Genomic DNA, 24,345 nt, shown 5'->3' on the forward strand with positions numbered 1-24,345 from the left:
AGTGGGGCTGGCCATGTGGTCCTCTCTGTGGACTGGCTGCTCTATTTGGGGTCATCGTCCTCAAGGCCTGGTGGGCCAGGATGTGCTCCATGGAGTCTCTCCTCCTCCCCAGTCATCTGCTCCTGTGTGCTCCGATCAGATATGTCCCTCTCCTGGAGCTGCGGATTCAGTGCTGTCCTTTGAAATAAATTCTTCTGAGGGGAGGGGCAGGCATCCACTTAGTATTTGGGACTGGGGCCAGCCCCCCAGACCTCTCCACTGGTTCCCGACTCCACGCCGGCATGTTGCGTTCACACCTTGGAGCACTGGGTTGACGTCTGGTCCCTCTTTTCCTGTGGAGATACAAACAATATCCTCCCCTTGGGTGCTGCCCCTCAATTTTACCAAGCAGGGTGTCCTTTCCTAGGAATTGGCCTCTTTTGGTCACATGTCCAGTGTAGCTGAGATGAAGTCTCACCATCCTTGCCTCTAAGCAGCATTCCGACTACTTCTTCCGAGAGAGGTTTGCTTGTTCTTTTGGCAGTCCGTAAGGCTTTCCATATTCTTCACCAGCACCACGATTCAGACTCCCTGATCCTTCGTCAGTCTCCTTTATTCAGTGTCCACATGCGTATGACCATGGCTTGGGTCGGGAGCACCTCAGTCCTCAGAGTCACAGCTCAGCCTCCGTGAAGGAGGTCTTGTACAGGAGATTTGCCTAACGCAATGTGACGTTTGATCTCTTGACTGCTGCTTTCATGACCACTGACTGGATCAGAACAAGACAAAAGTCCTTGACAACTTCAAACTTTTCTCCATTTATCATGCTGTCACTTATGGGTTTACTTGTGAGGATTTTCTCTTCTTTACTGTGCGTTGGAATCGATACTGAGGGCTGCAATCCTTGATTTTCATCAGCAAATGCTTCAAGTCCTCCTCACTTTGAGAAAGCAAGGTTGTGCCAGGTACATCTCAGGTTACTAATATGCCTTCCTCCAATCCTTGAGTCCGGGATCTTCTTCACATAGTAGTTTCTCTGATGACTGGCTCAGAATACAGAATACATGGTGAGAGGGCAATACATGGAGGCAGATCTTTAGAGATGGAAATTCCACCTTCAGAACTGTGCAGACCTAGGTGGAGCACATGTCGAGAACTAACAGCTTCACATTTGGGTGTTTTTGTTTAATACCGTATATACTGAAGTATAAGCCGAGCTTTTCCAACACAGTGCAATGCCGTTTTGGTGGTAAAATTAGGTCGGCTTATACTTGAATATATACGGTAATAGTTTCTATGATTTTGGAATATATTTTGACTTTCCCTCAGATATAAAACAAAAATCAGTTCAATGTCACCTTTAAAGATTAAATGGCATTCTTATTTAAATCAGGTTTCTCTGATGTTCTTAGAATTCACCAGGTACTACACAAAATAATGAAATCACATTTGCTGAAGATGAATAGAAAAAATCCTCTTGACCATATGCAACATTTAATTTTTAATATTATTTGAAAATTTTTGTTAAATTCCTAGTGTTTATATTTTCTGTAATCTCTATGTAACTAAGATAATTCATTATCGCTTTTGCTAGGCTTGTAACATATCTTAACATCAATAAAGTTATACAGCAAAGTGGTTTTAGTGGATAATTTGGGCTATGAAAAACTTAAAACACACAAAGCTGACTAGATAACACAAAATAGCTAAATTAGTTTATAAAATGTATCTTACCTTGTACCATAGTCATTTTTGGCCGATAATCTAAATTTACAACCCATTGCTGGTGCCAATTTCGTAATCTTGAATTGCTTCTGTAAACCCACATAACAGTGACAAAACTCTCCATTTCCTTTTCCCTGAAAGAAACAGTAGATTATTATCCATGCGTCTATTACCTTAAAGCGATACATCCACATCAATTCGGATTTCGCGTCACTCGCGTCCTTGAGAGAAGGGAGATTAGAAGAGCAAGCAGAGCAAGGGTGCAGAAGAGGGAGGGCGGCTACGCCACATGAAGACGCCCGAGAGCCAATGAGAAGAGGGACTGACAGAGTGGGGCCCCAGCTGTGGGCTAGCAGTTGGACATGACGTTTGCGAGCAGTTGGACATGACATTTGGACCACTCAGGGATTCCAGCATGTATTGCTTAACATACTAGCACATTCGCCAGTACATTTTTTTTTGGTAATTTTCTTTAATCTATAGAATAATTTTGGGGGAAATGGCATCTTAGTAATATTGAGTCAACTGCTACCGGGGTTACAAAGCCATATGTATAAAAATTGTTGAATGGAAAACTAATATACTCTGTGAACCTTCACCTGAACCACAATAAAAATAAATAAAAGCAAACAAATATAAAAAATAATACTGAATCTTCTGATCATGAATAGTCCTTTAATTTCTCCCAGTAATGTACATGATTATATCTATTTTGTCTGTATTTGATAAATTAATCCGTGTGAGTTGCTTTTAAGTTCTGGTGCAATGGAGTAGCACAACATTTAGTCTAGGACTAATTTTATACCACTACGAAGGTAATAAACAACATTCTGAATACTCTGCCCAAAGAACTGTGAATTATAATTTTCTGGCTTGTGCAAAACATGATCTATTTCTGGTCTTTTTTTAAAAAAAAATCATTTTATTAGGGGCTCATATGACTCTTATCACAATCCACATACACATCAACTGTGTAAAGCGCATTTATAAATTCATTGCCCTCATCATTCTCAAAACATTTCCTCTCCACTTAAGCCCCCGGTATTAGGTCTGACGTCTCCCTTCACCCACTTTTCTGTTGTCTGTCCCCCAGGGAGGAGGTCACATATAGTTCCTTGTAATCGGTTCCCTCTTTCCTACCCACTCTCCCTCTACCCTCCCAGTATCGCCACTCACACCACTGGTCCTGTAGGGCTCATCGCCCTGGATTCCCTGTATTTCCAGTTCCTAGCCAATACATATTAAGAGTCATTTTCGTTATGTGTAAGTCATTTTATTTACAGATGGTAAGACAACTCAAATTATTTATATGATACAACTCATCAAATGCAAAAAAACCCACCCCAAACTGATTAAGGATTGTATTTTATTTTAGCAGATGCTCAATCTCTGGAGTTAGTAAAAGAACCTTATTCCAGGTATGTGAATGACAACGGCGGTAGTACAAGGGGGCTTTAAACAGTTCATGGGAAAATGGATAAATTAAAAGATAACTGAATTTTGCCACAAACATTTTGAAACCCCTTTATAAGGCAATCTTTGATTTGGGCAATTAATGCATTTTCTGAATTTATGAAAAGTTCTCTGCAAATTGTTTTGAGGTAAAACCTATTCCCCTTCCCAAACTTTTATCTAGGCAGTTAAGCATCTCTATAGTAAAGATTACGGAATTGCTATTGCTTACACACTGAAAGAGTACTGGCAGAGAGAAAAGTTCGATCACAGAAAATATGCAGAGAAACAGAAAATCACTCACTACAGACTAGACCGTATGACCTTGGGGGGAGGGGTGGCAATGAACAACGTGGTGTGGAAAAGGGGAGTTCAGCACAACACGAGCAGGGTGAAGGAGACCTGAAGTGGTGCATAGAAGTAGACACCAGTGATTTCCCTCTAGCCATAACTGGGTATGGGAGTAACCTGGTCAGCAGACAAAGAGTACTGGAAAGACAACTATAGATAAAAATGATCAATCTGACTCGAACAATGGAAACTTTGTCATATGATCTCTCTTCTGATAAACAAACCAAAACATACAAGAAATGTCACAGACCAAAGAGGTGAATACAAATACAGCCCACCCTACTGCAATAACAGGAATAACGAACAATGCAAGTTGAACAGGTACATGGAGGTGAACTGGAGTACGTCTACAAACACATAGATTTGGCAGACGATATTTCTACGTATGTATTTGCATGTGCTTCTGATGTACCCATGTATATACTAGAGCAAACAGGACACAAAGGTAAGGAAAGGACTTAGTCTGAACTGAACACCTTGAAGGAATGAGTCACTGAATCGGGGGCTTAGGACCACAGTCCGAGGAGATACCTAGGTCAATTGGTGTAACAGATCAGACAGTGCTTTACTTCCCACCGAGGTGAGCAGTGCCTGGGGTGACACTTTGCTTCTCACCATCTGAAGTAAACAATGATGAAAGTCAAAGACGCAAGGAAACTAACCATCCAAAGAGTTAAGGGACCATGAGAAGCCCAGCTTCCAGACATAGATGAGATGGGGTGATTGTCCTAGATTATCTGGGTATGTCTTCAACGTAATCACAAGTCTCTGTGAGAGAAGGTGTGCAGACGGCAAAGGAAGAGAGGGAGTAGGGAAAGAAAAGGAAACACCAAGCCTGGCAGGAAGCCAAGTGCCGAGGGCAGCCTGCAGTGGCTAGAACAGAAATCTCCCTAGGGTTTTTCTTAATTTACTATAGTTGCCCTAGGAAATAAATAATACTTGTCTTAATATGGTAAAATATGTTCTTTAATCAATTAACAGTTTATGGTGATTTAGTTAAAAAAGTCTAGTCAATAATATTTCCTTTTTCTTTTTTTCATGATTACAGCGTTTATCAAGGAAGTTAACAAGTTTAATGCCAGTGAGAAATGCTCAGGGTTGAGTGGTTTTTCAAGATATGTTACAAAGTTCTTTCAGACTTGCTAGTCAATGCCCAAAGGGGCATATTACTTGCTGTAGCTTCACCAGGAAGGCTTAAATTCCAGGGTTTCCAAAACCTAGTTCCTAGAATAGGTGCCCAAAGGCACCCCCCTCTAGTAAGCCTCCACCCAAAGGCAAGCAGCTCCACTTCCCTGGGTCACAAGCCTAAGTTCCTGGATGAAGTGCCTAGAGGCAGCCTCCAGCACACAAACACTCAGCTTCATTTGTTCCATGGGTGGGGAAGCCCATCACTCTGTTACATGGTCTGGCTTCTGGTTCTGCTGCTGCTCCTCTTGATGTTACAGCTGTCTTCTGGATCCAGGAGGTTCACTGCACAGGAATCTTGGGTACAGAGGATATGCTCCACCCCTGGATCTTGCTGTTACTGAGACCTCTCCTCCTGCTTCTCAGAAGGCTCATTTTATAAACAGCAGGATGGCATGCCAGGGAGTCCTCATGCAATCCACTGATTCATTTTCTAAAAAACGGTGACTCCCACCCTATCCAACGTCTGGTCTTGGGATGGCTCTATTAAAACTATGGGACAGAGGTTTGTTTGTTTTTTTTCCCCACCCAGTGCTTCTGAACATATCTTCCTTTCTTCCTCTGAAAAGTGCCTGCATGATCTGGAACTTCTACATCAAACAAAACCTTCTGTCAATAGACGCAGTATGCCTTTGGGTATATGCTTTCAAAAACACAATGTTACCATCCCCATGTTTACCTCTAGATCTGTGCTCAAATGGGAACTTGTGGAGCCTCTTGGCTGTTTTCTGATACATGCGTTTCATCCAACTGGGACCAAATGGAGCAGGCCTTTCCCCCTGTGCATACAGGGAGCCTTCTGCTATAAACTGACTTGCTTGCTTGTGGTTCTTTGGATTCTGTCTGGTTTTGTTCATAACCTCTTCCACTTCTGATCATGTTTCTTCAAAATGACTCCATGTAGTTTGCATGTTGAACTGTAGTTCTATTTGGTAGTGACTGAGTCTTTGGCAAGATGATAGAAACTCAAACTTTTGTTTCTTGGAATTCCTGTTTACATACAGATTCGAAATATCGCTCCTAAAAGTGTTGCCAGTTTGCTCCACATGGATGTTTGCCTCTTGTTAATCTTTCTTTTTTGCTGATGAATTCAAATGTTTATCAATTAGGCCATAGTTCTTCTCTGCTTCTTTGTCAAACTTTTTTTCTTACTGTATAGCTCCGAGTTGCTCTTTCTGGAATCTCCCCAAGACTATTCAGCGCTTGTCATCAGTTTCTGCAACACAAATCAACTTAGATTTCAAGTCTCTGAGAAAATGAGCTGTTGAAAGACTTGTTTTTTCAGCAATAAGTTCTTCCGTCCTCGATGAGCTCTTTGACAAACTTGTCCAAATTCTCTAGCTCTGTTTCATGGGTGAGAATCCTCTCCATGAATCATGGGCTATTGACTTAGCAGATGCTAAACTCCAGGGGCTGCAGTCTGGCAGGGACAGAACAGAGGCTTCTGCCCTGCCTGATACGGGAGTGAGCAAAGGACCCCGTGAAACAAGTTATGAACCAAGGAATCGGCGAGAACTGGCTTGGTGAACACCTTAATCTTGAAGGCAGGCCCTGAGCACAGGACTGAATTCCGAGATAATCCTGAAACAAGGGACATGCCAGCTCAGAGCCACAGCCAAGATCAATTGGAAAGAAACAGTGTGAGACCCAAGGAATAGAACTGAGTACAAAGATGCTTGACCATCTGCAGAGTGGCAATCCCTTCCCTTTTGAAAGTGTCAACGAAAATCTAATAGTGTTTTCTAATACGTTGGTTCTCAATTTAAGAGGGGGGACTCAGAGCAAAGTGTATCTTATCTAAGCTTAAGTTGTCCTCCTTAACTCTTGAGAGGAGAGGGATCCACTTGGTTTCTTTTGAAGTGACTCTTTGCTTTAACAAAACTGTGGCTTAACTCTTTGCTGCTGCTGCTGTGTGTGTATGTGTGTATGCACGGCTTATACAGTGTGTGTGTGTGTGTATTTGTATATGCGTGGCTTATATATGGACCCTAAGAAACCACATGGGTTTTGAGCCTACTAGTTCCCCTGTGGATGAGAGCCTGGGTGCTGAACTTCACAGACTCATGACTGCAGTGACCTTCTACTGACACAGGGGGCAGCCACACCACCATGGCCAGGTTGCTGGAAGCTGCAGAGAAGTGAAGAGACTTGGGTGTAGACAAACACGTCTTTCAGAGCAGAGCCTCACTGACTGCCAAACGAACGAGTCCCCAGCACTGTGCTCCTGCCAGCACCCCGAAACCTTCAGCACCAGCAGCGACTGCCCAGGCCCAGGCAGTAATATTTTCTAAGCTTACCACTAATTCACTCTTGGAGTGAGTACAACATGGAGATCGTAACGCTTTCAAAGGGGGAGGAGGGACTCATTAAAACAAGCAAAAATATTATTTCTGCTGAGGAAATATAAACAATTTTGTGAGGAATTAAAAATATAGAAATATTCAATGTACTTACCTCATCCCATTCTAAAATAAAGCTCTGGATTTTAGAACCATTGTCACTCGGTGCCTAAAACAAACACCAAAAAAAAGCCAAATTAATGCTTTTGTAATAGATATTGAAATAATCTAACCTAAGGATTCTAATGTGACTTAGTTCTCGAATAATTTGCACAGAAGACACAAACGTATATGTACTGTACACCATATAACACTTTTAAATGCAAGCAAAGAACAAAAAGCAAAAGGCTACTCAAGTTATTCTAAACACTGAACAATCCCTTCTCACAGGAACCACCTTAAATTTTAGACAGAAATTTCCTCCCTGTCCTTTTGAATGCTGATGGGAGTCTTTTCCTTCTGACGCATTATTTTATTTTTGTCTTTATACCATTAAGATTTTAGCCTTACCATCTAGAATTATTTTGTTTTTATTTTTTCTGTTGGGTCTCCCAGCTGTGAAGGAGGAGTGGATACATAATGAGAAGAACAGACACAAGGGGGTTCCAGGGAAGGCAGAGGTGGGGTGGGCAATAGGATGGAAAGGGAATTTCGGAGTAAACAATGAAGGCAGTAGGGGGAGGGAGCACTAGGATTGCTTGTGATTGCACAACTCGTGCTAAAGACGATTTATCCAATGTGGGGGTGGGAAGTGGCCTGCTCTAAGGGGGATGTGGCGGTGACTGTTCAGTGACCCTTGATACGAGTGAACGACTGAACTATTTAATTGTATGCTATGCAAATGATGTGCCAATAAACCTGTTGGGGGAAAAACAAAACACTTTAAATTTTGACCAGGTCTGATGGGATCCTTTCATTTTCACGAAAACTCTTCTTAGGTGCTAACATTACACTATGTACCAATGGATCCAAGTGGACCATTGCACTTAAGAGCACTCCACAGGACATACTACCTAGAACGCTACTTCTAGACTCATCATGCCAATGACCTAAACTGCTAACTCATTCATTGAGATTAATAATTTCTAAAATAAAAATTTTCGGTTCGAATCCGAGTCACTGCACCAGAAAAAAAATTTTTTACCCAAACCACAACCCAACTATCTCCCTCCTATACACACACAAAGGGGCTTCAAAAAGTTCAGAAAAAAAATGTATCTTTTTGAAGAGCAGATGTTTTGAGAATGATGAGGGCAATGAATGCACAATTGTGCTTTACACAATTGATGTATGTATGGATTGTGATAAGAGTTGTATGAGCCCCTAATAAAACGATTAAAAAAAAAGAAAGAAAAAGGTATCTTTTAATTCTATTTATTCACAAACATTTTTATTGCCATATAATTTACGTATCACACAAGTCAATAGTTTAATCATCATCACAATCAGTTTTAGCACATCTTCCTTCTTGTACGCATTAGCATCCCATTCCTTATTAGCGCCGACTCTACAGGACGGGGTAGACCTGCTCCTGTGAGGGTCTGAGACTAAATCTTTACCAGAGAAGAAGGCCCGTTGTTTTCTCCGGAGGAGCAGCTGATGGTTTTAAATTGCAGGATTTGTGCTTAGCAGCCCGATTCATATCCCCTATGCCACCACCAGAGCTTCTTTTACCATTAATCCAGTTACTGTCTCAATAGATTTTTCCACCCTGGGTTTCTTATACATTTAAAAACATATCCCCAAACTAACAATAATAACAAATAGATAAAAACCTTAACTGAAAATAATGTAGAAAGTAGAAAATATTAAAAACTAGAACAAATTTTAAATGGATCAAAAGGGAGATTAATGATACTGGGTTAAATTTTAGCCTAACTATTTATAATAATGCACTTTCTAATGCATTCTACAAGACAGCAAGGCTACTCACATCCCTGTCTACGGTCAGAGGGGACTCACCAGTGGCTAAATCCATGTGTATTCCCTTCGTTTTGAAAAACTGAAACAACTTTAGAATGGGTCAGAAGGGAGAGCAAATGACATAATCGACATTACAATGTTTTTTGTCTGACAAAAAGAATATTCACATCCCTTCACTATCCTCAGAGGGGATTCACCTGATGCTTAATCCATAGGAGGACGCGGTGAATGGACTCTGGGAGTCCCCTGTCAACAATAGCTTTCTATGATCAGGGATGTTCAAGTTAAGTCCTGAGACCAGTCCCTTCTTTGGGTTTGGATTTTATTTCCTTGGATCACCTAGGCTGGGTGCTTCTTTCATGTGGACCTAGTTGATGCCTCACTTAGATGGCTGCTTGTTTGAGGACAAATCTTTAAGACCCCAGATGCTATTCCTTCTGATAGCCTGGTATCACCTAGACGCTTCACTACACTTTGCTATCGCACCCATAATCTTCAGGGTTCTCTTTATGAGGATGAGCATCAAGCAGAGCCACAGCATAACTAGTTGTTCTTAGACTGGGGCTAGAATTAAGTGAGAGCCCCCAAATCCATTCGTACATTTATGCACAACCTTTTTGAAGCTCCCTGGCATATAGTACCACCCACCCAAACAAACAAACAAACAAACAAACAAACAAACAAACAAACAAACAAACAAACATCATACCTAAGAATTCAAAGTCCATGGCCTTGGTTATTAAGTAACAAAGTCAGTCTTGCTCACTTTTCATGGACATGTGAGACAGCCCATAGCTTGCTTTACAGGAGGTAAAGAACCATACATCCACCCTACTCAAGCACCCACCACTCGTCTGTCTGGTGTTCTGAGGTGCCTGCACGTTGCTGTGATGCTGAGAGCTTTGCTTCCTGTATTTCCAAAACCAGGAGGGTCAGTCTTCAGCAGAGCTTCTAGCCTAAGAAGAGACTAGGAATAGGCTGTCCTCTTTGAAGGGTTATTAACTAACACCCGTTTGAATCACAGTGGCTGTATGCTGGAAGACGAGCCCTTCACGTTGGAAGGCAGACCAAACATAAGTGGGTAAGAGGTATCGCCTCAAAGTAGAGACGACCTTAATGGCCTAGATAGAGCAAAGCCTTCAAGACCTTCTTTGCTGATGTGGCACGAGTCGAAAGGAAAAGACAAAGCTGTATACAGCCATCTATTAATGGGTAATCACATTATTTACTATGTTGGGAATGACAAATTCAAGAGGAATAATGTTACGTTCATCACCACAAAGAATATTTCTTGAAGCACAGTGCTGTCTGTGATAGGATAATTATCCATAAAATTACAAGGAAGTTTAGTTAATATAACTACTGTTCAAATTTACACACCAACCACCAATGCTGGTGATGAAAAACTTAAAGAATTCTACCACGTCTTTCTTTCTGAATTTGATCAAACATTCAATCAAGACACATAGATACATTGCTGGTGATTAGAATACAAAAATTGGAAACAGGAAGGATCAGTAGTTGGAAAGGCAGGCCTTGGTGTTAGAAATGAAGCTAGAGATGACAAGACAGAATTTTGTAAAAGCAATTACTACTACTACTACTACTTTTTAAAAAAACCAAGTACTTCTTCATTTTAAATACCTTTTATCAACAACGTAACTGGTGACTATACATAAGGTCAGAAAATACGGAAATCAAATGGACGACATCTATGGGAAGAGACAGGGAGAAGTTCAATATCAAAAGTCAGATGAAGTCCAGGGGCTGATTGTGGAACAGAACATCGATTGCTCACATACAAGTTCAGGCTGAAGCTGAAGAAAAGTAAAACAAGTCCACATGAGCCAATATATGATCCTGAGTATATTCTACCTGAATATAGAGAACATCTCAAGAACAGATTTGATGCACTGGACACTCAAGACTTTCGACAAATTATAAACACTCCTGGGGAATGTATACATAGACTACGAGGCAATAGTTCAAAACGAAGAGGGTTTCAAGTAAGGAAGGGTATCGGCGTTCACGGTTTTAACCAGACTTCTTCACTCTTTATGCTGATAGTTTGAGAAAAAAGCCTGTGTGAAGACCAAAGGCATCGGGATTATCGGACGTCTCATAACAACCTGTCGTATGCAGATGATAAGATAGCTTTGTTTCCTGAAAGCCAAGAGGGCTTGAAGTACTTACTGATGAAGATCGACGTCTACAATTTTCAATATGGATTACATCTCAACGTAAGAAAGCAAAAATCCTCACAAGTGGACCAATCAGCAAGAGCATGATAAAAGGAGAAACAATTTAAGTTGTCATGAAGGTTTCATTTTACTTGAATCCGCAAAGCAGTCAGGAAATCAAACAACACATTACATTAGGAAAATCTGCTGCAAAAGACTCCTTTTAAAGAGTGGAGGTATCATTTGAAGCGCATCTCATTCAAGCCATGTGGATAAGGTCTCATGTGAAAGTTGTGACAATGAATAAGGAACACAGAAGAATAATGATGACTTGGCATCACGGTGTTTGGTGAAGAATATCAAATGTACCATAAACTGCCAAACAACTAAACAAGTATGTGTTTGATGAAATACAGCCAGAACACTCCCTAGAAGCAAGGATATGAGACATCGTCTCAGGTATTTTGGACATGTTATTAGGAAGGACCAGTCCTTGGATAAGCGCATGAGGCTTGGTAAAACAGAGGTTAGGAAAAAAGCGAAGATGCGCAATGAGAGGGTCTGACACAATGGCTGGGACATGGCAGTGTTCTGTTCTCTTGTACACGTGGCCACTGTGACTTGGAACCAGTGAAGGGCATTTAGAGTCACAAAACAAGGCCCAGAGGAAGCTAGTTAGCTGCCATAAAGCTCCAATAGTCTCAGACAGAATTGAATTGTAATATTATAAAAAATGAAGGAAATCAATGTACATTTGGAAATTCTCTACAGGATTTTCTTACCTTCCACTGTAAAGTGAGTGAATTTTTGGTTCGGTTGGCTATCCTTGGTGGATTAGGTATATCTGGTTCACAGCTCAAGGTGGTGAAGCTTTCAGTCTCTGAAGGAGCTCCTTGTATGCAATTATATTCGGCTTGGACTCTATATTGATAAAATAAACAGTTTTATCCTGCAGAATCATCATATCCTAAGTTCAAGAGTATTACCCTTAAGTACAGGTACATGTTCTCAAAATGTCCTATCTAGAAAATATGAATATTAGAAACAGAGTATAGTTCTTAAAACAGGACAGGTAGCTTCTTTCACACTTATTTCTGGCTGCAAACCCCCCCCCCCCCCTTTTTAATGTACTCCAAGACATTTGAATTGTGTCTATGTGCACTACATGTACAAAGCAGAAGCTTTCTCACACAAAACTCTTGGCCCCCACTCTCTGAGTAGATTCCGACGCAGTGACCCTGTCTAGGGTTTCTAAAGCTGTAAATCTTTACGGGAGCAGCTAATCTTCTCTGTCGCCCTTGAAGTGGCTAGTGGGTTTGAACTGCTGATCTTTTTGGCTAGGAGTCCAACGCCCACCCAACAGTGCCACCAGGTATGCAATAAACAGATGTTTTCTCGTCTATTTCATACCATTTCATTTCCTAAAAAATACTAAAATTCCAGTATTAGTTTCATGATTCACTTTTGAAAAACAGTAGGTTGGACAATACTGAGTCATCAATAGAAAGTATACTTGAAATTGTTAAATAGTTTAATATAGGTAATCTGAACCTCGAATACTCCTTTTAGAAATGGTGAACAAAATGTACTACGTTGGGGCCCAGCTGAGGCCACCCTGGAAATTGAAATGTCAGTAAATTAGATTAGGTGAGTAACTGCACAGAGTGAAACAGTATTTACGTTACTCCAATTAAAATTCAAAATCTGGAGCATTTTAATGTCCTAAACTGTTTTTCTAAAACAGGCTGTAAAAATTCATAATATAAACTGAGTATTATTTATGATCCCTCTTTGCGCAAAAAAATCTTAAGACCCTCAGTGCTAAATTAGGTATGGAAACATCACATAGATTCATGCCAAATTCTAAATCCTACAAAGTGATTAACCTTTCATTGTAAAATTTGTATTAGCTTTTTTTGTTTTGATTTTTAAAGAAACATGTTGCTAAAATTATACCAATACAAAAATTAATGTCTATACACTCCCTGTCAATAGAAAACTAAACCTTTTGGTGTAGTACAGCACCGATGAAACATACAACTTTCCTGTAGTTCTTTAATGCTTCCTCCCTCCACTATCATGACCCCAATTCTATCTTACAATCCGGCTAGACCAGAGCATGTACATGGGTACAGATAAGAGCTGGAAACACAGAATCCAGCACAGATAAACTCTTCGGGACCAACACTGAGAGTAGCCATATCAGGGTAAGGGGAAGGTGGGGGGAGAGGGGGAACTGATCACAATGACTTACCTATAACTCCCTCCCAGAGGGATGGACAACAGATAAGGGGGTAAAGGGAGACATTGGACAGTGCAAGACACAGAAAAATAATAATAATTTATAAATTATCAAGGGATCGTGGGGGAGGGAGGAAAAAAAAAGAGGAGCTGATACCAAAGGCTCAAGTAGAAAGAAAATGTTTTGAAAATGATGGTAACATATGTACAAATGTGCTTGATACAATGTATGTATGCATGGATTGTGATAAGAGCTGTATGAGCCCTCAACAAAAAGATTTAAAAAAAAAAGAAAATTAAAACTTTTTAGGAAACTGACATTTTTCAAGAAATCAATAAAAAATTATATTCTATGCCATTTAAAGCAACATGGAGGATTTCCTTACTTTGCATAGTAATCTGTAGCTGGTTTGAGATCATTTACGGTGATACTTGTTTCTTCTCCACTGGGAAAGGAAAAAGTAGAATAATTGATTGATAAATAAAAAATTTCTAGAGAATGCATGCTGTGTTCATGATCAGTTTGTGAAATTTTGTGAAATTATACTGCTCTTTACTTTCACCTTATTCAGATTCCACTAATATGGAATTTGTGCAATTAGTACAAATTAGTATTCAACTCACTGCCATCAAGTTGATTCCAACACATGGTGATCCTGTAAGGACAGGGTAAAACTGCCCCTGTGGGTTTTCAAGATTTCAACTCTTTGCAAGAGTAGAAAGCTTAGTCTTTTTCCCCGAGGAGCATTTAGTGGTTCGAACTGCTGACCTTGCAGATCGCAGCTCTACTACTAACAATTACGCCACCACCAGGGCTCTTTAAGTACATACCATGCTAAACCAAAAGAGACGCTAAGCAAAGCAACTGAGCGACAGATCTTTCCTTTTAAAAAACTAAATAAGCCACCAGCTTATATAGTTAAGGAATACGTTTGGGGAAAATTTTTAGCTTACTGAAGAAATGGTTATGTTTTAAATTATATAAAAATTTACCTTTCACATGGCTAATGTGAAATCACATATAAGTAGAAATAGACATTAACACAGAAAAGAAACCTATTTATGTTACTTTATCTCATATTTACCCTAAGGTAGGTTTGTCTCTTAAAAAGTAAAATAAAATAACAAAGACAATGTAATTTCAATAGAGAAGGAAGCAGGAAATTTATATAACCTTATTCCTAGATAACAGTTACCAAAGCAGTTTCACTGTCCTTTCTTTCCCAGGACAGATATAAAAAACAAACAAAAAGCCCCCAGAGATACCAGGAAGGCTGATGTATCCAGATGAACACCTCCTTTACAATTTTCCTGGTGCTACAATTTTATCTACCAATCACCTTTTTCTACTTTTATCTTTCGATAAGAGTAAGTAACTCCTATATATATAACAAATGTTTAACTATTAATCATAGATCACCTACCGTAATTTTAGCTATTATTCTTAAGGTTGTTTGATATTAATCTATGTATAAATAATCACAACAGGTTTTTAAAATATAATTATTAATATATCAAACAAAACAAGAACACTGGCACTAAATTCATTTATAACAGGACATGAACTACACAATTCAAGTCCTTACAGGAACAATATAATTAATAAACTCATCACATATGCAGCTCTCTACTTCTCTAAAATTCAGTATGTCACAATTTATATCTCTAACCGGAGAATATGTCAGCACTACTGGGGAGCCAAATGAATTGTCAAAAGTAGTATGTGGCCATTGAAAGTGACTGTTCCAAGTCTATGTCATTAAATATGTACACTAGGCTGCGTCTGTACTGTATACATTAAAATCACTATTTCTGGCCAACTTAAGAGATTAAAAGATAAAAGCACGAGAGAAGTGAAAATACAACAAAATCAGCAGTAGGCCCTTTATAATAAGCCACCAGCTTATATAGCGGGAGGAGGCAAAATATAATAAATACCCACACATAAACACTTTTATATTTCCCATCTTTTCCAGTACTTGAAACCAGAATTTCATAACCAAAGAGCTCTGGTTCAATAGTAGTCTCATCTGTTTCGCCGTTAATGAAGCTGGGAGGTGGTGACCAGGTAAGGACTACTGTTCTTGCCTGGATGTCTGAAGCCTGCAAAAAACATTATATTTAAACGTTTTGAAACAACTGTAAAGTGCACAACGAGTAGTGAAATGTCTAATGAGAATTCTAGTTTAAATAACATACACCTGCATACACTGCTGTACAATGGCTCACACATAGAACCTGTCCATTTGTGGACAGGAAATAATCTGACGGGCTTAACAAAAATGTCAAGACCATTTTGAGGCCATTCACCGTCATTAGAGCAAACATCAAGAACAGTCAAAAGACAATCGAGAAGAAAAAACATAATTGCAATATCTCTGAAAGTGTCAATTTCTTCATTTGATAAGTGTCTTACAATAAAAAAAAGACAAAAAAACCCCTTGAGTAAAATGAGCAAAGGACAGTCCAAGAAACATAAATGCGAAAGGAAACAAGGTGATGTGTCACTATATTGAAAACTAAATATGTAATTTAATAAAGCATTTCCAATCCAAATTTAGGAAGATTAAAAAGCTAATATCCAGTGTGTTAAGTTTGGAGAGATAGACCCTCCCTTATGTGGATGGGAATATATACTGGCACAATCCTTACACGGAAAAACCTGGGGACTATTACAGAAATTTGAAATGCGTTTGCTCTTTGACTGAGCAGGTCCACTTTCAAGAATTTTTCCTTTAGGTTAATATCCTATAGATAAACTTGCAAAAGCGGATGAAGATACTCATTTTAGAATGTTCATCGCAACAATGCTAAATAATGGCAAAAACAAAAAACGCCACAAACCTTCTAGAAACTGGGCACCTAACAATGGCGAAGAATCAACACAGTTCAATGACAATACAGCAATCAAAAAAGCATGACTGATGGAAGTAACGTCGGCAATGACATTTGAACACGTCTTCAACATATGGGTGCTTTGTAATCGTTAAAAGAGGAAAGCAGCTGCCCTGGGACTCAAGTTTTTCTGTGTTTCATTTTTGTCATTGGAGATTTTAAAATGATTTTTCTTTAGCTGGAATCCAGGAGAGGTAAATCTACAGACAATAACTAGATTAAGGGTTTCCCATGGTTATAACAGGGGAGGTGTGAAGTAATAGGAAGCAAACAATAATGTGTAAAAGCATGAAGAAAACGTTCTAAAATTGGTAGTGGTGATGATTGCACAATTCTTTTTAATATATTTAAACCACAGAATTGTTGGTATGTGAATTATGTCAATAAAGCAGCATAGCATTAAAAATGCACAACTTCAGTTGTGTTCAAATTAAAATACTCAGAAATGTTTGAAAATATACTATTTCATATGTGAATCGCTACTGTTAGAGGTGTGTGTGTGTGTGTGTGTGTGTCTTGGTTGGGATGCAAGGAGAACTGTGAAAGATCAAGAGTTTTATAAATTAGGCATTTCTGTTTTAAGAGCATATTTTAATAATGCTTAATAAGAAAAAATACCTGGGGGTTAGTTAGGGTTCAATTTGGTAGAAAAGAGATAAATTATCAAGATGAGTAATTTCTTTTCCTAAGCTTATACTGACTGGCACACTGATTGTGCAAGACATGTGTATACGCATCTTTTAAAAAGTTCCATAGTTCTTTCTGCCCTGTGAAGCCATCGTGTAAGGGGGGGAGAGGGGGGAGAGTACCACAAAAAGAATCATACCAATAAACCAAACCCAACCCACTACACTTGAACCAAATTCCAATTCATAGTGACTAAGTCCAAATCGGAGGCTCTGAATCTTTGAGAGCAGATCATCTTACTTTTGTCCTGCAGAACGGCTGCTGAGTTTGAACTAACAACCTCAAAATTAGCATGCCAATGATTTCCCAAAGGCTCGTTCTTTTGTGTTTTTTTTTTTTTTTTTTGCCACCAGGGCTCATTAAAAGAATGAGAGAAGGAAGAAGAGTCACATCTCCAAAGACAAGGGTTATGGAGTTTTGACACAAGTGATCAAGCGTTAAATACTACAGGGAGGTAAGCAGATCAAATATAGTGCAGCCGGAACCAATGCTGGAGAGCTACTTTTTGAGACCGAGTAAGCAGGGCTATCTATCTATCTAGAAGAAAGATGGGCTCCCACCTTGCTACTGTGAAATTTCTGTGTGAAGACTGAGGTTTTTATGCCACTCTGAATAGATGGGGATGAGAGGAATGGCTCTTAAGAATTTACAGCGAGAAAACGGAGAAGCACAGAATTCAATGTGGCACAGGGAGAAGTGAAGGTAAGGGAGAAATAAATCTAGTATGATATAAAATTATTTTGGTGTGTAACCCAAGGAAATCTGGATGAGCAGCCATCCCAGGGACGGAAACACCAAAAGGAAACAGGAAAAATGGATTAATGGTTCCTTGTGGGTACGGCGGGGAAGTTTGGGTGGGAAATGGGGAGCTAATAACGATGCATACAAAATGCAGAGCATACAGTCAAACTGACTGTGGTGCTAAGTATACAACTCTTCCTTGGTGTGCCTTGGTGACTGAAGTACTGAATTACATATGCGAATTATATGCCAATAAAACTGCTGAATAAAAACCGAAGAGATTAAAAAAAACCCACAAAAACACAGAAGGACATTTTTTAAAACAGACATCCATTAAAGTGGCCAAAATAAGTATAACTATCTTTATTTTGAGAGAGGGTAAAAGGTTTGGCTGAGCTCACTCAATTAGTAAGCAGCACTGAATCCAGTTCTTTCCCCAGATACTTTCCTTAGACTGAGCTCACTTTTAGGTAGGGGCTGAAAATAGATATGACTGTGTACAAATATGTATGAAGACTGACAAAGAACAATTAGTAATAGACTTACTACATATGGTATTTTAGATTAACAGGTAATGATCGTGCACCCTTGTAGAACAGCTCTCTAGTAATTAAATTATATCTAGCTAAAAAGTTACTTAGAGTTCAAACCATACACGTGGTATGGATTTTGACAAAGATGCAGAAGTGAGCGATGAGGAGAGCTGCAGCCAGCAGATCCGAGAGCCAGAGCAGGAGACAGAGAAGTGGGCTTCCTGTCAGAGTTAACCCCGAGTCCCTTCTGGTAGGATGCACATCTCAATTATTTCTGGATTTACAGAAATATTAAGGAAGAAGAAATGAAAATTCTTTCTTGCTGCTTACTTGAAGATTTAGGAAGTGGTGGTGTGGTGGTCTTCCCCTGCCCCCCCCCCCCCCCCCCCCCCCCCCACGACTCTCAGATAAAGCTCTAAAAACCATAAAAAGGGAAGGGAAAACGATTCTAAAAGTAAGAGATAATGAGTAAAAGGCAAGTCATACATAATTGTAAGCATTTCTGAAATAAAGGTGTTCTTGCTTTTGTCTTGACAATGCTAAATAAGAATGAGACTATTAAATGAGGTAAAATGAAAGAGTAAGTGCCTTTATGGAGCGGGTGTTCACTTCTCCAATCTGTTTTCATATTAAAAACAAAAAGAACAAATGTTCAATTGGTCAACTTAACACAAAATATTCCCCATGGCTTTTTTTTGGGGGTGGGGGAGGGGCATGGGGAGGAGCTGAATTTCGGTTTTGTGAACCAAGAGGCATTTCTATAAGTGTTAATAAATGGATTGACCCTAGCTAAAAATCCCTATGGCTCAAACACGTCTTCTACCAATCTTACACTACACTCTAGTAATACTAGTTGTATCCTTTCTGCCCTCCTCCTGTTCCTTCCAACTAATTTAATTTTTTACTCTTCAAGTGTCTGCATAGAGGGCTTTCTTGAGCCCTCAACTTAACATAACTCTCCCTCAGTAACTTATCATGCTTCCTCTCTTTGTTTTTTTAAAGATAAATTTTATTGCATCAAAGCATCACAGACATGTCTAAGGAATCATCGAGCCTGTGCACCGCTCAAAGATTACTCAGCAGCCTGTTGAACTGTTCCTTTTTCAGAAACACAGAGACCATCCAAACTTTTTCAGACATCCTTGTTTTTAACTGTTGTGGTTTGCCGAATTAAAGCACCTGGATTTGATATAAGTCCAATGTGGTTTCCTTCAAGAATTAACCCATCTTTCTGGGCAACACCTGTCCTTATCTGAACTTTTCAGATGTAATTTTTACCTAAGAAGTTAGATTTCCACAAGAGATCCATTCTCCTGAATAACAATTTTGACACAAGAGTGAGCAAACACAGACCTCTGCTTGTGCGGGAAGCCCAGTGCAACATCCTCGGTCGTGTCCTATGCAGATGGCACCGACTACCGACAGCCAGTTTCTTTCTATTTCCCCAACATTTGCCAACATGAAGCCTCTTGTTTTTCTTTCCAAGGAGATGAGTTCCACACTGATGTGACTGAAGTCCTTCTGTAGGGCTCCTCTAGGCCAGGGGTCCTCAAACTTTTTAAACAGGGGGCCAGTTATTTCTTCACTGTCCCTCAGACCCGTTGGAGGGCCGGACTATAGTTTTTTTAAAAAAAAACTATGAACAAATTCCTAAGCACACTGCACAGATCTTATTTTGAAGTAAAAAAACAAACAGGAAAAACACTCGGCGGGCCGCATGTGGCCTGCGGGCTGTCGTTTGAGGACACCTGCCTAGGCCCTTCCTAATTAACTGTGTGCCCCTTCAGGGAAATGTTAACCTTCTGTGGAATGCTGACAGTCTGGATGCTGGGAATGGCCTTCATTCTCGCAACTGGTGCAGCAAAAAAAAACAACAACAACCCAAACCTCATGCTATTTCTTAAGAGAAACCTTCATTACCATCACACGTGTTTATTTGCATATTTAGGTAATAATGACATGGAGGCAGGGCTTAGTCTCCTTTAACTTCATAAGAAGGTTAATCAAACACATCAGTGTTTAATTAATCAATCAATTAATCAAACACCAATTTCTAGGCGGCAGAGGTCAATATGCCTCTACCCCTTTACCAAATCTGATACCAACCGTCCTTCCCATGAAACTCTCCCGACATCTCTGCTGGGTTTAACGACTGACTGCAGTGACTGTAGAGGAGTCCCAGATGAGACCATAATCATGAATTATTATGGGAGATTTATTTATCAGAGCAGCGAACAGGTTACAATTCAGGATGAGAAATGCTCGGGACAGAATTCTTTCAGTCAGGAAAACATTTTTCCATTTATGCCCACAGGCACCTCTTAGCCACACAGCCCTTTGGCGTCTGTTTTGCTCAGCTTATGTTATAATGCTCTTAAGTGCTGCTGCTAAATGTCAAAGGCCTTTCTTGCCACATACTGCTGCACAAGGTCACTCAGCTCTAGCGCTATGGATCAGCAAATCTAGCTTTCCGATTAAGCGCCTGGAGGTCCCCACTCTGCCCAAAGGCACTCCACTTTACTGGACACCCACTGCTGTGTCTCATACTCTGGGCTCTTGGTTCTGCTGCGGCAGCTCCTCTGTGCCTTCTGTCCCTGATCAAAGAGGTTCACTATCTAAGGTTCTCAGGATCTAAAAGACATACTCAATTCCGGGCTCTTCTTTCCTAATTTCTGCTTCTGAGATGGCTCAATTTACACTTCGCGGGATGGCAAAAGTACACAATCCCACATCAAAGTTCCAAATTTTTACAATCAAAATCAACCCCGTTAACAAACACTCACAATGGAATTATATTATCCTACCAGTATTTCCCCCCACCTTCTTTTACTCACACCCACAATGGAAAAGTCATTTGGGGGAAGTTACAGAAACGATGGCTACAAGAATCCCATCAAATAGCTCACTGTACAATCACTGTTTTCATTAGCTGGCATATACCAATAGCTCAATGGAGCTCTGTTGGTGGTGATGGTGTGTGGGTTTGTGGGTTTTTATGGGGGGGAGGGGCTACACAGTGAGTCGCTAACAAGGTCGGTGACGTGCACCCACCAGCTGCTTTGAGGAAAAAAATGAGATGTCCACTCATGTAAAGATTTAGAGCCTTGGAAACTCAAGAGAGTAATTCTACTTTGTCTATAGGGTCTCTGTGAGTCAGCAAGGGAGTTTGGAAGAGCTCAATAAATACTATCTGATGGTCTGAATTTGAGTGAAATGAATCTCCAAATAATGTAATGACAAAAGATGGCTAAAGAACAGTGGGAAAAAAATCATAGAAGAGCAGAGTACGGTATGACCCCATTTTTATAAAATGATGACAGAAAAATTATACATAGCTGGTATATACATACACGCACACAGACACAATCAACTGAAACAGGAACTCTAATTGTTCAGTCATTAAGCTGGAGGAGTGGGTAAAGGATTTAAAATTTTACTCTACATATTTATGTAAACCGTTCACTGTAATAGTTCACATTAATTATAAAGATATTCAAAATCAAATTTTAAATACCATCACCTGTTAGCCTGCTTTCAAAATGGAGGAATGTGATACTTTTTCAAAAAAAGAGGATTAAAAACAAAAAGACTAATTGGAATGATTACTGTGATATTGTGGTGCCTTTCCTTCTATTTCTTTCTGTTTTCCTAACATCTTTTATCTTTGATGTATATTTCTGCATTTTCTCCCTCTAGATATAATTTTAATAGCTGTACCATACCACCATTTCACTCATAAAAATACTGTAATTATAATAAACTGGCCAACACGCGTTTTGGTGCTTTAAATTTTAGACCTGTTTCTGGATTTACCTCACCTGCTGATTTAAAAAATGGTACGTTTCCCCTTACCAGTTCTAGTTTTGAGATACAGAAGATATGCCACAGACCACTCCTTCACTCTGCTCTCCCAGTAAAAAAAAACTCAGGGTATTTTACTGTAGTGCTTACATTCTTGTTTTTTAAGCATGAAAGTGACAAAAATGAGAAGAAAAATGTACTACGTGAAATCTACTGATTTCATACTAACAGCACAGAGTTCTGACACAAACTATCCAGACATGCGACACATGAGCGGCTCCTGCCCTAAGCCTTCTGAAAGTGGGATCCGTCAGGACAAGCCGTGGAGGCGTCGGCTCACACTCTGCCATCACGGGTGCATCTTCTTTGGTATTTGGCTTCCTTTGGTTTCACGTCTTGGTGAACGCTTTCACCCGGCTCTTCACGTAAGTCACCACGGTTCTCTGGAAAGCAATCTCACTGTGCACATAATGGGCTTTGCCATTCACGTGACAGCCAAGCTTGCCGAAATGAATAAGCAAATCCTCTACTAATTGTGTGTAGTTCCCTGCTTCTTGGTTGCCAAGAGAATTTTTCACAGGAAGAACAGATAAAGACTGGGCACATGATCTGATTTCATTCACTGATGCTGTGAAATATGGGTAATTAATAAGTTGTCTGATTTGCGGGCCATCAAAAATTCCTGCCTTCAGTTTTTGCACGGTAAGTCCAAGTAACTTATGCACGATGTATTCAATGCACAACCGTCTTTATCAAAACCTATACAAAATTTATTTATCAGACCTAACCTGTATGTGTAGTGGTGGCAGTATAATTCTATCTTGTGCTACCAAAGGTTTATTGATTCCATTTTGTTCTCCAAATACCACATATTCCCTCAGAGGTCATTATTTTCTTGTCCAATGTTGATGCTTGGCTCTACTACCCCCAAAACATAAGAAGCAAGGATACTTTGTGTAGCTACTTTGTTGACCAACAAGAAAATTAACAAAAGAGATGGTCTGTACTCTTCTTTAATCCCAGTGGAGAACCATATTTATTACCGTTATTTAAAAGAACACATTTCAAATTATGTTTTGAACTGTTGACGAAAAGATGACACTCACTTGGACTATATTTTGACAAACCAATTTCTTCAGAAAGTTTCTGATATCATGGCAGAATATGAAGTTGCTGTGCATAGTAAAGAATGTCAGCAATCCTTTTCTTCCATAAAACGTAACTTTTGTTTCAGGCTGAAGTACATTCTTTTCCTTTAGTGTGGATGTACGCAGTTCAGAAGACTCCTTGCCAAGACTGAAGTCCCTGATCAGATCACTCACTCCATTCTGGTCAACGCGTTCACTAGGAGAAGCTATTTGGAGACGACTCACTGCTCCCATGTTTTTCACCTTGTGTGATAGCACAGGAAGGTGGCATAGGTACAGAATTGGAGTGTGGGACAGTGTGCATTATAGAAGGTGAGTAGATGATTAGTTGTGAAACAAAGGTCATTTATACACCAAAAACTTGGGAAATTCAAAATACATACATTTCCCATTGGGGTAAGAGAGCTTGCCATGACGTCCCAATTCTGCAGGGGAGAGCTTTTAAAGAGCAGGCTGAAATTTTATAAATCCAACCATATCTAAGAAACTAGAGCTGATCTGGTTGACCCAGTGCAATTTTCTGAATCAGGATACCAAATAACCCCAGGTCTGAACAGGTCTAAAAATTAAGACACCAAGTTAAAATAAAATTGTTGTTGAGCTGTGTATCCACATATCCCTATAGTTGGGAATTTACCTTTTGTTACTACTAATACTAAAACATTTCCTGCCGGTATTGAGTTTTGTATTGATAAATGAAGCCTCAGAGTTTCAGCATGCTAGAAGTTTAATTTATATTTCTTTTAATTACTGGTGAAGAATTCTTTAGGGTCTTAATGTGTTTAAAATTTCAATTTGTATAAGCTCTTAATAATATATTTTTTGTCCTATTGGATGTAATTTTTAAAGACAGGATCATTATCTTTATTAAAGTTATTTTAAGAACATACAGACATTTTAATGTTATCTAATTCTTGCCATACTAAATTTCTGATTTTTTTTTTAAGGCATCTTTGCTTATAAAAAGTTGGGAAATAGGAATTTTCTTCTAGTTTACCATTTTGATGTAAATTACCTCATTTTTGAAAAAATAAATAGGATTAGTAATTGTTTCAACTAGTTGAAAACCACATGAAACCATTTCTATTGCTTATCAAGTTTCCTCTATGGACATATGCCTCCCTTTAAAGTGCTGTGATTGGGAAGATGCTATACTTCACTGAGA

At 39.4% G+C, this 24,345-nt stretch overlaps 1 protein-coding gene across 2 annotated transcripts in view; it reads right to left on the reverse strand.

The window, feature by feature from the left end:
- FNDC3A (fibronectin type III domain containing 3A) overlaps positions 1 to 24,345 on the reverse strand; it is a 223,333-nt gene that overhangs the window by 32,390 nt on the left and 166,598 nt on the right. For both annotated transcript variants that reach the window (XM_004714055.3, XM_045289044.1), the window contains 5 exons: positions 15,318 to 15,478; positions 13,762 to 13,821; positions 11,917 to 12,055; positions 7,147 to 7,200; positions 1,714 to 1,838 (listed from right to left, as the gene is read on the reverse strand). In XM_004714055.3, coding sequence (XP_004714112.1) covers positions 1,714 to 1,838; positions 7,147 to 7,200; positions 11,917 to 12,055; positions 13,762 to 13,821; positions 15,318 to 15,478 — 539 coding nt within the window. The remainder of the gene's footprint in view (positions 1 to 1,713; positions 1,839 to 7,146; positions 7,201 to 11,916; positions 12,056 to 13,761; positions 13,822 to 15,317; positions 15,479 to 24,345) is intronic.

Source organism: Echinops telfairi, unplaced genomic scaffold, assembly GCF_000313985.2.
Source record: "Echinops telfairi isolate 266 unplaced genomic scaffold, ASM31398v2 ScPeMD7_24;HRSCAF=84, whole genome shotgun sequence".
In the NCBI taxonomy this organism is placed as follows: Eukaryota; Metazoa; Chordata; class Mammalia; order Afrosoricida; family Tenrecidae; genus Echinops; species Echinops telfairi.